Genomic DNA, 15,630 nt, shown 5'->3' with positions numbered 1-15,630 from the left:
AGTCGAGCAAGCCTACTTTACATCAATCTCTCATCATAACTCATGCATGATTTATCAAAACATAATTAGATCATGACTTTCATATTAAATACATTTGGCTCAATAGCCCATACTTTTTTTTATTTTATTATTATTTTGTTTTTCACTCGTGATGGGTACATAGCTTCATAAATATTCGTGAACATAAATACATGCCGAAACTCAAAACTTAAGTACATGACCCACAGTGTACATGGAGCTTCTATGACAATAAATACCTAAGTACATAATACCAACTAGACTCGAGTGCCCACTGGAATTGTAGCATGCTCACCATAATCTGATGCACAGAAGATCCCTACCAAAGATCCATATCATCCTGTAGAAGTATACCTGCATCCATTAAAAGATGCAGCGCCCCCGGCAAAAGGGACGTTAGTACTGTCGAATAGTACTAGTATGTATAACTAAACACCCTCTCAATAGAACAATTAATATTACAAGGAGGAATAATCACAAAATCAATGAAAGTTTTGAACAATACCAAAACATCAAGTAGGTTGAAATATCAAGCCTTATTATACTTGCATCATTCTAAACTTCTTTTAGGGTCAACTGAGCCATATGATCTATACGCGGAACACATAATATAAAGTAATTGAAACAACATGTACAAATAAGGCCAATGAAAATGGCTCATAATGTCTGCGTTGACAATGCGTCTTACTTGACCATCCATATCCCCTCTTATCTTACCCCTATGTATTTTATAGACCGTCCCTAGTGTTCACATATCATATTATACACTTATGCGTTTCATAGACCATTCATAGGATTCACATATACCATACGATATACCTGTGCGTTTCATAGACCGTTCACAGTGTTTACTTACACAATACACCTGTGCGTTTCATAGACCGTTCACATTGTTTACTTACAAAATACACATGTGCGTTTCATAGACAGTTCATAGTGTTTACTTACACAATACACCTGTGCATTTCATAGGTCGTTCACAGTGTTTACTTACACAATACACCTGCACGTTTCATAGACCATTCACAGTGTTTACTTACACAATACACATATGCGCTTCATAGACCATTCACAGTGTTAACTTACGCAATACACCTGTGCGTTTCATAGACCGTCCATAGGGTTCATAACACATCATTATACATATAACCATGTATAACTCAAAGCGACATGATTAACATTACATTAAGGTCGTAAGTTCCCGAAACATTGGAACACTTCATTTTCATGCCCATCATGGAGAAACATAGCACATTACATTAGCACATGCATGGTGAATCAATAAGTCAATTTCAATGGCACATAAGCCCAATTTCCTTTCTTAAGGTTCATCATCATTTAGCATAGGACATCTCCCCTCCATATCGTTATTCACTCACTTGACATCTTGAGGTCATTAGCTAAGTTCATGATTCTTGAGGACTTAACATCGAAGTCATTTACATACATTATTTCAGAATCATACAACTATAGTTGAAACCATTGGGACATACAATACCTCATAATTCTAATTTAGGAGAACAACAACATTTCATCTTCATACTATCACTTCATTGGTACTTTCAATTACATACAACATCACTATTTCATTGGTTCCATTTTGCCATACATATTATTCTTCATTCATGGCACGGTGGCCGTATCTTATATTCCATACTTTCATTTTATTACTTTCAATACCCATCATCATATTTCACACATCATTTTATTTCATTGGCTCTATTGGCCACCATCATAACTTTCATTATTTGCATGGTGTCTATACTCTATATCCCCAACTCACTACTTTCACTTTCAAGTATCTTTATAAATTATCGATAACAAAAAATCTCAAATCACGACTTTTAGTACACCTATGAACAAATAAGAGTGTTATGTACATTGAGACTTTTTACAAAATTTGGCATAATAGCCTTCACTTGAAACACTACTTGGAGTCATAATATTTTTATACCCAACTCATGCTTTGAACACATTCCCGAAGGATAACATCATATGATAAGAGTATCCAAAATACATTTTGAATATATACCTTTCAACCCAAAGCTTATTTGGAATAATTAATTTATAAAGAATAACTCGGGACTTATAAGAGCATCATGGAATTCAATTCTATGAAAGAAGTTTAGCCAACAAACCTTGCTTTGAGCTTTCCTTAAATTACTTCAATATTTTGGAAATTCTAGCAATCCCAATCTATTTTTAGACATAGCAAAATTGAACCATAATTAGGAAGATATTCACGGTCTCAGCTTGTTTGAGTATTTTATCAAACACTAGGTGTGCAAATTTAACTAGAAGGTTCTTCTACAAGATTTCTTTCACTACACAATCCAATCTTTACTTATTTGAGCTCAACAATCTTCCCACAAACCTTATTAGTACAAGCATGTATAAATAATGCTCTTACACCCAAGAATCATACTCCAAATCAACCATTTTTTTTACCTAAATTCGAAATTGGAAACTAGGGTATAGAACCTTACCTCTTAGATGAAGATCTTGTGATTAGCTTCCTTGATTCTTGAAGATTGGTGCAAGATTGGATGATTATAATGTTAGGTTCCCTCCTTCTCTCTCTAAAATGCTCTTACCTCTCTCTAAAACCCCTTCGAAAAATATCCCAAAATAAGCCCCAAAGGCTATTTATCAAAACGGGGTCGGGTTATGAAAATAGAAATATTAACCCTCCGAAAGCAGGTCTGCGGTCACATAATGGACCGCAGAATGGGTATGCGGATCGCAAAATGCACCACAAAATCGATGCCCAGAAATTGGCTTCACTGGACAGGTCGGCAACCATTTTGCGATCGCATAACTACTTCTGCGATCGCATAATGGTTCTGCGATCGCAGAATTGGTCGCAGAATCGCATTTTTTCAGCCTTTGGTAATTTGGTCATAACGTCTTGTAAGAATATCTAAATGAAGAACGGTTTGAAGCGTTGGAAACTAAACTCAAAGGGATTTAATTTGATAGGTAATATACCATATAACTCTTCATATCAAGAGAGTGACTTGTAAAAATAATTAAAACTAATAAATAAGTAAGGTGTATGTAAAAAGTGGCAAGAATTTAAATAAATCTATTAATTTTAGTAATATTTGGCCAATTTCCTCTCTAACGAAAATAGCCGTTATGCCAAATTATATTTTAAATTTGAATAAAATAAATCACATTACTATATACCTTTATATCATAAAAAAACTCGCTCGATCAGCTGTTTGCACCAATCACAATGTATAAGGAATAGTGTAGTTGACTAGTTGTCACCATTTTAATTCTATCAAAACTTAGCTAGTGTGTGATATATACAACAACAACAAACCCAGTATATTCCCACTAAGTGGGGTCTGGGGAGGGTAGTCTGTACGCAGACATTACCCCTACCTAAAAGGTAGAGAGACGGTTTCCAATAGACCCTCGGCTCAGGAAGGTAATAAGAAGAAGTGGATAGCAAGAAAGGAAGAAAGAGGGAATAGAAAAGAAAAAGGGAGATATAAAAGATAATTAGTACCAAATACTAGCAACAATGGGATGCAATACCTTAAGCGAACAAAATCACATAACGTAATAAAAATCTAAGAATGTGAAGGGACACGCGTACTACTAAGACTATCGGTGAGCAACTAAAAACTACCCACTAACCTTCTACCTTAATCATCGATATCCACACCCTCCTATCAAGAATCATGTCCTCAGTAAGCTGGAGCAGCGCCATGTCCTATCTAATCACCTCTCCCCAGTACTTCTTAGGCCTACCTCGACTTCCGCATCTTGTCCTTCACGGAAGCTACTCCCGCTTTGTCTCGGATAACTTCATTCTTAATCTTATCTATCATGGTATGCTCACACATCCATCTCAACATCCTCATCTCTGCTACTTTTATCTTCTGGATGTGGGAGTTCTTGGCTGCCAACACTCAGCTCCATACAGCATAACCGGTCGAACCACCACTCTATAAAACTTGCCTTTAAGTCTTAGCGGCACGTTCTTATCACATAAAATACCGGAAGAGAACCTTCACTTCATCCAACCCGCTCCGATGCGATGTGCGACATCTTCGTCAATCTCCCCGTTACCTTGGATAATAGAGTCGAGATACTTAAAACTCGCTCTCTTGGGGATAACTTGAGCATCAAGCTTTACCTCTACGTCTCCTTCATGGGTCCCGTCACAGAATTTGCACTCCAAGTATTCTGTTTTGGTTCTACTCAATTTGAAACATTTAGACTCCAAGGTCTGTCTCCAAACCTCCAACCTCGCATTAACTCCGCTTAGCATCTCGTCAATCAACACTATATCATCGGCAAATAGCATGATCCAAGGCACATCCCCTTGGATGTGTCGCGACAGTACATCCATCGCTAAGGCAAATAAAAACGGGCTAAGAGCTGATCTCTGGTGCAACCCCATCACCACAGAAAAATACTCCGAGTCCCCACCCACAGTCCTCACTCGAGTCTTAGCATCATCACACATATTCTTAATCACCCTAATGTTTCTCAAGGTCAATAAACACCATATGCAAGTCCTTCCTCCTCTCCCTATACTGTTCTACTAATCTCCTAACCGGATGAATCGCTTCCGTAGTCGAACGCCCCGGCATGAATCCAAACTGATTCTCGGAAATAGACACACACCTCCTCACCCTGGCCTCTACCACCCTCTCCCAAACCTTCATAGTGTGACTCAACAGCTTGATACCCCTATAATTGTTACAATTTTGGATATGATCCTTGTTCTTGTAAAGCTGAACCATCGTGTCCTATTATTAAATGTGTCTAGTCTTCAATAGTTTAAATTTGTCACAATTTAAAATGACATAAAAGGAAACGGAAATCTTGGTTGAAAGTTTCACTATTATTAAATATTTATCGAACAATTTCTTTTATATGTTTGGCAAAGAGTCCATCCCACACGCATGACTATAGCACGAGAGGACTTGTAAAAATAATTAAAACTAATCTATATTATTATAAAAGCATGAATACAATGTCGGTTTACAAAAATAATCTTATAATATTAAGCATAATAACTCACAATAAAAGGATATAACCGGAATTCTAGATATTAGCCTTATAATCCTATTAGTTTTAGGACATATACCACACTTTAGGAATCCTACGTGATTACCTTTAGGAGTCCCTATTAGTATAATTACGTTCGGGCATAGACATATAATATTACATGTTAGCATGCTAACATAATACTTTTATGAACATGTTAGGTTTTCTTTTAGTATAATCACTTTCGGGGTAGAGACATATTTTTAGTCATGTAATCCTATTAATTTTAGGATATACTTTTTAAAAATTTATATTACTAATTTAATTTAAAAATATACTATAATGTCCTATTACTAATTTAATTTTAGAATGTATTATATTGTTCAAATTCATTTAGAAAAAGAAAAGCCTATATTGTTATAAAAGTATGAATACAATATTGATAGATCGAAATAGCCCTAAAACATAAAACAGAAGAACTCATAGGGAAATGCCATAACTGTAATAACTTATTTTTTGGACTACAATACCTTCTATGCTCATTTTTTAATATTTAAAATTTTAACATTAATAAAATTTTGTCTACTAAATTCTTATTAATAATATGTAGGAAGGTTTAATAAAATCAATTTCATAAGAATCCTCTGTAGTGGCAATACATTACCACTCCATAATGTCCAATACCAAGAAAAAATAAAAGTAATGTTAAATGGAATTCATAAAGCGTTGAAATTAAGAGAAAAAAATATCCCCACGATAATATATTTTTATATCTATATTTGAATTATTTTCCTACTCAAATAAAAAATATTTATCAATTTTTCGTGTAATATTGAAAATATACCCAATTATTGAACAAAAACTAAGAAAATGAAAATATGTGAGAAAGAGAAAGAAATATGGCTGGTAAGAGTCAATGCCAGTAATGATTCTGCGAGCATAAAGATCTAAAATTGAAATGTCAGATCGATCTTTTTATTTTTGAAAATAAAATCTACGGTGGATAAAATTATAATTAAGATTAAATATTCAAAACAAGAGATGAACTAATATTAAGATCTGAATCAACATAAAATAAATTATTTTTTATGTTAAAATAAAATAATTAAATTTTCAATTAATTGTTTTACAAGAGAATCCAATTCAATTATTTTTTAGCATCAAATGAGTAAAATTATTAATTTTCAAGCTAAGAAAAATCTTAGGGTACATAAATTTATTTCATAAAAAGAGCGATAGATATTAAAAAAATTAGAACACAAAGTAAAAAAAGTTAGTATAATATTAAAAATCAAAATACCATACAAGTGTTTGAGAAAACATAATCAAAGCTAAATGCTGAACAAGAACAAGATTTCAAGATTATATTATAAAGAGTCGACTCTGGTATAGCGAGATTATACTTTGTAAATGCCTCCGGCGGAATCGAAATAATATTTTTATCATGCATGACTTGCAAATTATGTCAGATCAAGAAGCATGATATTGTAAGCAATAATAATAAGTGGTGTACCAGCAATAATTTTATTATGAGGCCACTCACTTTAGATTTGATGAAAATTTTCAAACAACTGAAATAACCATCATAAATATATCAAGGTAGAGCAATAATGCTAAATTTATAAGGAAATCAAAATTGATAATATGGGATGAAGCGTTATGGCTTAGTGTCAAACGATCGAAATAATTTCCCAGAGTTCTAAATGTATATTACATTTCAATGAACCGTTTGGTGGAAAATTAATGGTTTGAGAGATGATTTCTGTCAAGTACTACCAGTAGTTCCAAAAACGACGAAAGTAGAGGCTGTAAAAGCTATGAAAAAGATTCAACTGATAAGAAATATAAAGTAAGAACATATTCAGTATTCAGTGACTTATTTATTCGTGCCGGAAACGAAAAAAGTATTCAATAAAGATGCTTTGGTTCTTCTAGAATATTTGGTTACCAACCCCAACGAAAATAGTAGTGCCTTTTATAAAAGAAATATTTCTATCATTAGATTAAAACACAATTTGCAAATTGTATGATAGAAATTAAAAATCTATCTTCGCTAGCAGAAATGAATATGTTGATCAAATAAATGGTTGATAGCAAATTTTATGGTATAAACAAAATATTTTTTAGTTTTTGACTCATCCGAAGATGATACCAATAATTACTGCCAAAAAGAATACTTAAATACTTTAATACCAAATGACCTTCTACCATACAAGTTTGTTATCAAGTTTATTATTACTTATGTTCACTGTATATGTAATATGCCCATCATCCTAATGAAAAACATAGATCCACCGAATAGCTAATGTAATTATACACATATAGTATATACAAGTTTTGACAATAACATCATACATGCAAAAATTATGATACTGGTCAATGCGCTTCTAAGTATATTTTTATCCCTAAATTCACCTTTCATCTTCCGAAACTAAAGAATATCTCTTTAAATTTGTGCGAAAATAATTTTCAGTATGTTTATGTTTTGCAATTATAATAAATAAAACACAAGGACAAACATCATAAATATTGGACTATATTTACCACAAAAAGTTTTCTTGCACGAATAACTATATGTTGCACTTTCAAGAGGGATATCAATATCGACAACAAGAGTTTTGGTTATGGCAAAGCAATCAAAGCATTAAAAGGAAACATACACACAAAAAAATATCGTCTACAAAGAATTGTTCGGTAAGATACCATCACATTAAATACTTTTAAACTGTAATACATAATTATCTTACTAACATGACTAAATTAATTATTTGTGTAAGTTCTGATGATGTTCTCTCATTTTGAATTCACGTATTATACTAATAGTTTTCGGTATTTAAATAATTGTTATATTATTATACATCAAATTTCTCTCATTAATTAAATTTTGTTATTCGTTTATATAAATAAACAATGGCGGACCCAAGTGGTGGCTAGCGGGTTCAACTGAATCCGCTTCACAAAAAAATAATACTGTGTATATGTAAAAATTAGGATTAAAGCTGTGTAAATTTTGCATAAATATTTTATTTGAACCCCCTTGACAACTTCTATTTTTCGACTAAATTTATATACTTCTAAGATTGAACTCGCTTGCACAAAATCCTGGGTCCGCCACTATAAATAAATATTTAAACCATCACGTGTCATTATTAACATACAATGCACGTTCATAAATACTAGTAAATAATTATGTGTGTGGGCTATATGTAAAAAATTTTAAGGTGTATCCAAAAGTGGCAAGAATTTAAATAAATCTATTAATTTTAGTAATATTTGGTCAATTTCCTCTCTCGCGAAAACAGCCATTATGCTAAATTATATTTTAAATTTGAATAAAAATAAATCACATTACTATATACCTTTATATCATAAAAAACTCGCTCGATCAGCTGTTTGCACCAATCACAATGTATAAGGAATAGTAGTTGACTAGTTGTCACCATTTTAATTCTATAAAAACTTAGCTAGTGTGTGATATATAATTATTATTATTAAGCAATGTTTCTTATATGATCAATACATCTTGTGATTATTTTATGCTGAATTCTACAAACAAAAGTTAAATAAAAGCCACCAAAGTGCGTGGCCAGCTTTTATTAATTAAAAAACAAGAGACAAATTAGAGTGGAGCAGTATATTCAATAACCTAACCAAAATCTTATATTTTATTTGCATGAATGATTCTTTCTTTTGCGCTTGTTTGTTCCTAATAATAAACCCTCCAATAACAATATAGTTGTTCTACGACGAAATATTTAATTAATTTAGCTCATTTATCTGGAGCAACAAAAACGCCCACCATTTTATTCTACATATATATGGATCGGAAAAAAAAAGGTTCGAATAGCATTTATAGTTCATGAAGAGACAGCTTTTTGCTGAATTATTATTATTATTATTATTATTATTATTATTGTTATTGTTATTATTGACTACACTTTAAGTTTGATTTTTTAAGCAGTTAAATATTTTCCCAAGCGTTCCTGGAGTTTGGTGTGAAAGACCTGCTATTGACAGGACCGGGGGGGATAGAAAAGGAGACATGCATGGTCTTTTTAGAGACATTATCTTTATCCAGAGACAGCTTTATAGTGTGGATATTTGAAATTAATCTGATCCCACTGCTAATAAAAAGACATGAAAACACTCAAAAGAAACATTTGGAACATGTTAAAAAGATGTGTGATAGTGATGAAAAAATGAATAAGCACCCATTCTCTCTCATCACTCCTGCAACTGTTTTTCTTCCTGCTGTTCACTTGTGTTCTTATTACATCATCAACAACAACAAATCCAATTTGATCTCATAAATGGGCATGAGAAGGATAGTGTGTACGCAAATCTTATCACTACCTCATAGAGATAGAGATGCTCTTTTCAATAGACCATCGGCTCAAGAAACAATGAAAACAAAGCACCAAATAGCAAAGAATGTTAGCAACAATATAACATAGTAACGTGTGCGAATGCCGCAACATGCATAATAAAGAACCGTAAATAAAAAATTACCAAAATAGTCCTAGTACTATTGAATGGCCTAGGAGGAACACACTACTATCTGTCAACCTACAACCCTAATCCTCGACCTCCACACCTTCCTATCGTGGGTCATGTCCTCGGTAAGTTGAAGCAAAGAAATGTTCTTATTCTAATCTTTAATTTTATGTGGAATTGGATATAGTATTTGTATACGGGTAAAATCGAGTTCGATGTTTGATCGAGCATCTGGAACAATAGACCAGGCTCGAATCATCTATTAGAGATCGAAGTTACAGATGAAACCGAGCTCAATATCGAGGTTCGAAGTTCGACAAGACCATCATATTTGCCCTCGAGTTTACCGAAGGCACCACCGATCCTGCTTCTAACGGCCTTGGAGAGAAGCTTCGCCAACTCATCCGACAAAGATCCGTGATTCTCGCCATTAACCAATCATTATGGCAGAAATCACGGGATTAAGTCAAAAAGGGAAAACGGTCTACAAAATCAAGGACTTATTGTAACGATCCGGCCGGTCGTTTTGAGTATTATAACCTCATTCCCCCATTTACTGCTCAATTTATGCCTTACAGTTGATTTATGACTTATCGAGTTAGTCGGTTTGGGTCCGGAAGGATTTCGGAGTGAAATGAGACACTTAGTCTCATAATTGAAAACTTAAGTTAAAATAGTGATCAGAAGTCAACTTATATGTAAACGACCCCGGAATGGAATTTTGATGATTCCAATAGCTCTGTATGGTGATTTTGGACTTAGGAGAGTGTCCGAAAAATTATTTGGAGGTCCGTAGTGGAATTATGCTTGAAATGCCGAAAGTTGAATTTTTGGGAAGTTTGACCGGGGGGTTGACTTTTTGATATCGAGGTCGGAATCCGATTATGAAAATTGGAATAGCTTCATTATGTCATTTATGACTTGTGTGCAAAATTTGAGATCAATCGGACTTGATTCGATAGATTTCGACATCGAATGTAGAAGTTGAAAATTTCATAAGACTAAAGTTTCAATTGAGTTCGCATAAGACCTAACTTCAAATGCATATAACTCTCATGACACGAAGTGTTATATGGTCTATTACCTATCAAATGAAAGATCTGTGAGTCTAGTTTCTAACGCTTCAAACCGTTCGTCATTTGGACATTTCTACAAGAAGTTATGACCAAATTACCAAAGGCTGAAAAAATATAATTCTGCGACCAATTATGCGATCGCAAAACAGTTATGCTATCGCTAAACTGCTTCTTCTACCGCAAATGGATCAGAAGTCATGATTTAGCTGAGCATTTATTCTTGAGTTACTTTTGGTATTACTTGTTCAATATTGTTATGAACTATTGTTGGTTATGGAAGTTAGGCTCTAACCTTGGTAGAAGCTCGTCACTACTTTCAACCTAAGGCTAGGTTTGTTACTTACTCAGTACATGGGGTCGGTTGTACTGATACTGCACTTCTGCACATTGCGTGCAGATATTGACTGCCGTTGTGGCTGTGTTCGATGGTTGCCGGATTTGAAGATGTACCCGCGTTCCTGTTGTAGCTGCCTCTTGTTCAGGGTAGCCTTAGATTTATAAAAGCTCTGTTTATGTATTATTCAAATAGACTATGTATTTATTTTATTTCCGCTTTGTATACTCTATTCTTAGAAGCTCATGATTTGTACTACCAGTTCTTGGGGAAATGTATTGGTTTTAGATATTCTCTTTTAAATAATTATTATTGTAATTGGATAATTGAAAGTTGAATTACCTAGCGGGTTGGGTTATGTGCCATCACGACTAGTTGGATTTTGGGTCGTGACAAGGTGGTATCATAGCTCTAGGTTTAAAGGTTCTACAAGTCATGAGCAAGTGTCTAGTAGAGTCTTGAGGATCGGTATGATGACGTCCATACTTATCTTCGAGAGGTTACAGGGCATTTAGGATATATATTTCCCATCTTTCTTTCCTTATCGTGCGAGATTGATTCAGCTTGAGACATAACTCTTTAAATTCCTTTCACGTATTCGTATGCGCATATGAGCGCTCAGTATCAGCTGTGCATCGCCGGCTTGTTATTCCATGAACGAGGTTCAAAATGTGTATTCTGTATTTTGCTGATGGGCCAGTCTGGAGGGCTTGAGGCCAGGATTAGACCGTAGCTTAGGCTTGGTAGTTTCAGTTGTGTGAACTTGTACAATTGGACTCATATGTCCGGTAGTGTCCCTATGAGTGAAATTTATGGCTCGATGAATGGTTTGATGACCATATGATGATTATATTGTGACTGCAGGATGTGTTCAGATGGTTTGAAAGTGAAAAAAAAAATGCTTGCTTGAGATATAAAAAGGACTATTGGGTATTTGACTTCTGTCTCGATTTGACATAGAGTCTCGAGTTATGAATATGTTGAAGGATCTTTTACGTGGTGTAATTGTGGAACAAATTAAATTTCCGTGTCTTGTTGATGAGTTCAAACTCGTGAAGGTTAAGTGATTACGTAGGAGTTGTGGCAGTAAATATGGTATAGAAAGATGCCAGTTTGAGGTTAAACATGCGGGTTATCACCTACGGAATAAACTACAAAGGTGTGATTTTTATAATGTTGTGTGGAGAATCTTCATTTCTACCAGTAGGGCAGATGTATTGGGATTTGAATTTGAATTGGTCAAGAAAGTTGACCTGACCCTCATAAGGATGAAGGCGAGCTTAGTAGACGATTTGAGGTACCATATAGGTTGTGATGCAGGAGCTTGGGAAGAATTTAGTTAAATCTCACTACAGTGTTATGGCAGTAATTGAATATGGGTATTGTGAATTATTGAATGTCTTGATCTATGGCTATAAGCCAAGTGGGGGAGCTTACTATTGACAATTCGATTTCATAGTTATAGGTTAAATTAAGTTTTGGTCCGAGACATACTTATGGAGCAGTTATGACTACAAAGGCTGAAATCAAGGATGACTCGAGTAAGGAAATTTCCTGAATACGGGATATAATGCACTTACGAAAATATGAAAAATCATGGAATGATTAAGTTATAAATTGCGAAGAATGTAGTGCGCATGGAATATGAGTTTGGCCAGTGGTGTTAAGGCATGGTTATTTCTTTGAGTGTTGTTGTGCTAATGGGTCGTGTGTCTTTTGGCCAGTTTGGGCGGTGCAATTCAATTTTGAGTCGAGTGGGTGACTCCTGAGAAGGTTCTAATGGGTCTGAGATTTATATATAGCAATTGAAAATTTTTCCGGACTTGTGTATGGAAAGAATTTGAGATTTGCATTTGATGGTGTCGGGACATGCGGTAATTCTCTATGACTATGGATTCTACATTCCAGTATAATAAAGGTAAAAGAACAATTTTAAGTTAACATGAGGTCTTTTAAGAGTGCGAGTTTCTGTTTTAGTATTTATAGGGGTAATTATGATATGGTGAGACTCTACAGATGTTTTGGTGGCAATATTCTTGGGTTTGGTGACCTACGTGGTTTGGTCGAGTTGAAGGAATTTAGTTTTAATACCTTGGTTATGTGTAGATGGATTTCAAAGTGTTCTTGATGGTTTCTACCATGGTTTGAACCAGATATTTTCTACTGGTATGGAAAACATGTTGTGTATTGTGATTTCCTCCTGGAAGGAAGCAAGAAAGGTTTCTAACTAACCAGGTATGTAATTTGCTAGTGACTCAGAGTTGATAATGGGATTCTTGTGCTTGTCACATGATGGCATAATAGATGTGGTGTGTTGTGCGGGATTAGGATTTACATGTACAAGGTGACAGTTCAGTCTTGAAGAGAAGGTAACGAATGTTGGACAACATGGTCAGTTTCAAATATTTTGATGAATGTTATAACTGCTCAGTAATTCCTGATAATGGTGCGCATTTCAGTAGGCGCATTGTGTTTTGACTTACGGATGTTCATCGGTATTGCAGTACTCACCTGGTTGATAGACTGTTGATATTCAAATTATTGCTATGTGGCACGGAAGAATTATGAAAGTATTCCTCATAGGATTATCGTGAATGGAAGATGTGTTATTCATTTTAGTGTTAGAGTTGAAATCAGTTACGGTGATTCATGTGTTCGATGAATCTGGAGACTAGGAGTTCTCAGAAGTATATTGTTTCGGGGTTGCGACCTATTTTAGGTGACTATTTTATTTAAAGCACAGTGGAGGCACTAGTTACATTAATTATTTTTGATAGCTACACGCTATGAGTGCACATATATATGAGGTTGAGCCCGTGTGTGGGTATCAGGGTAAGTATTCCTACTCGAAAGAATGCTTAGGCTATGATATGCCTAGAGTTGACTATTAAGCGTAAAGTTATAAAGTTTCTTATGTCCGTGCCATGTGTGGAAATTCTATTTCTATAATAATTTATATGATCTATTAATTTCCTTCCTCTACAATTATGCACATGCACCTACGGTTATCCTCTTCACGAAATTAGAGGAGTTGGTTGTAACATTGCGGTTGTAGTGGTGCTTGTTGAACTTGTAATACGGTTCTCTTTCTTGAGACATCTCCCATATTTGGGTGCACATATTGCGCAGTTGTGGCTTGAGTTATATTGATGTACGTGTCTGTGGGATAGTTGTGTTTAATAATATAAGGTCATTGGACCTAGAATGAGTACTATCAGGTTTGAAACGGTATATTCGGGAAGATAATATTGAAATTCGTCTTAGAAAGTGATTATGGTTCTGGTTGGGGCGAGAGAGCTCCATTACTTGTTGATCTGATAAGGGGTCTTGAGATTTCTGCGTGTTTCTTTCATTATCAGCAGTGTGCAAAAGTTTTAAAATGAGGTTTTGTTTGATATGTGGTTTAATACTATTACCGGGTTACTTTGGAGTAGTTAATGTGAAAGAAAATGGTGTCGCGAGCATGCGAGTTGTGTAGTATGTTAAGTGATTATATCTGGGGTTATAGTTATGGCTCAATACAACTTATTTAGACTCATACAGCGTGTTGATGTGAGATTCAGGTCTTGAAAAGAAATTCTAAATGCTGAAAATTGAATTCCAAGGTTTGTGGGCTAAGGTTGAGGTAATGATTTTTTAATTATATTGTGTTTTCAGGCCTATACAATTTACATGGAATAGGGTGGCGTGGGATCACTTCATGTACGTGTGTGGTAAGATGGAACAGTGATGCAGTGGCTTGGAAACAAATCATGGCATGTTCGAGGACGAACGTATGTTTAAGTAGGGGAGAATGTAATGACTCGGCCGGTCGTTTTGAGTATTATAACCCCGTTTCCCCATTTACTACTCAATTTATGCCTTACAGTTGATTTATGACTTATCGGGTTAGTTGGTTCGGGTCCAAAAGGATTTCGGAGTGAAATGAGACACTTAGTCTCATAATTGAAAACTTAAGTTAAAATAGTAACCGGATATCGACTTATATGTAAACAACCTCGGAATGGAGTTTTGATGGTTCCAATAGCTCTGTATGGTAATTTTGGACTTAGGAGCGTGTCCAAAAAATTATTTGGAGGCCTATAGTGAAATTATGCTTGAAATGCCGAAAGTTGAGATTTGGGAAGTTTGACCGGGGGTTGACTTTTTGGTATCGAGGTCGGAATCTGATTATGGAAATTGGAATAGCTTCATTATGTCATTTATGACTTGTGTGCAAAATTTGAGGTCAATCGGACTTGATTCGATAGGTTTCGGCATCGAATGTAGAAGTTGGAAATTTCATAAGATTAAAATTTCAAGTGAGTCCGCACAAGACCTAACATCAAATAAGAATAACTCTCATGACACGAAGTGTTATATGGTGTATTACCTATTAAATGAAAGATTTATAGTCTAGTTTCTAACGCTTTAAACCGTTCGTCATTTGGACATTACTACAAGAAGTTATAACCAAATTACCAAAGGCTAGAAAAAAGCAATTATGCGACCAATTATGCGATCGCAAAATAGTTATGCAATCGCAAAACTGCTTCTCCGACCGCAAACTGGTCACAGAATGGAACAGAAGAGCCCAGTTCTGGGCACCAATTTTGCGATCAATTTTCCCATTCTGCGGTCTATTATGCGACCGCAGACTTGCTTTCGGAGGGTTAATTTTTCTATTTTCATAACCCGATCCCATTTTGATAAAGAAGC

At 34.7% G+C, this 15,630-nt stretch overlaps 1 protein-coding gene across 1 annotated transcript; it reads right to left on the bottom strand.

Annotated features, from left to right (window-relative positions):
* Positions 1-4,042: 4,042 nt before the first annotated feature.
* Positions 4,043-4,501, bottom strand: LOC138904139 (uncharacterized). Its single transcript, XM_070192621.1, has one exon. It carries the CDS (start codon positions 4,499-4,501, stop codon positions 4,043-4,045), a length of 459 nt encoding a protein of 152 aa, XP_070048722.1.
* Positions 4,502-15,630: the final 11,129 nt, after the last annotated feature.

Source organism: Nicotiana tomentosiformis, chromosome 1 (genome assembly GCF_000390325.3).
Source record: "Nicotiana tomentosiformis chromosome 1, ASM39032v3, whole genome shotgun sequence".
Lineage (NCBI taxonomy): Eukaryota > Viridiplantae > Streptophyta > Magnoliopsida > Solanales > Solanaceae > Nicotiana > Nicotiana tomentosiformis.
This window is presented reverse-complemented; position numbering and strand designations above follow the sequence as displayed.

Coding starts and splice junctions, on each gene's coding strand:
- LOC138904139 (XM_070192621.1), bottom strand. CDS start 4,501: ATGTGTGATGATGCTAAGACTCGAGTGAGGACTGTGGGTGGGGACTCG.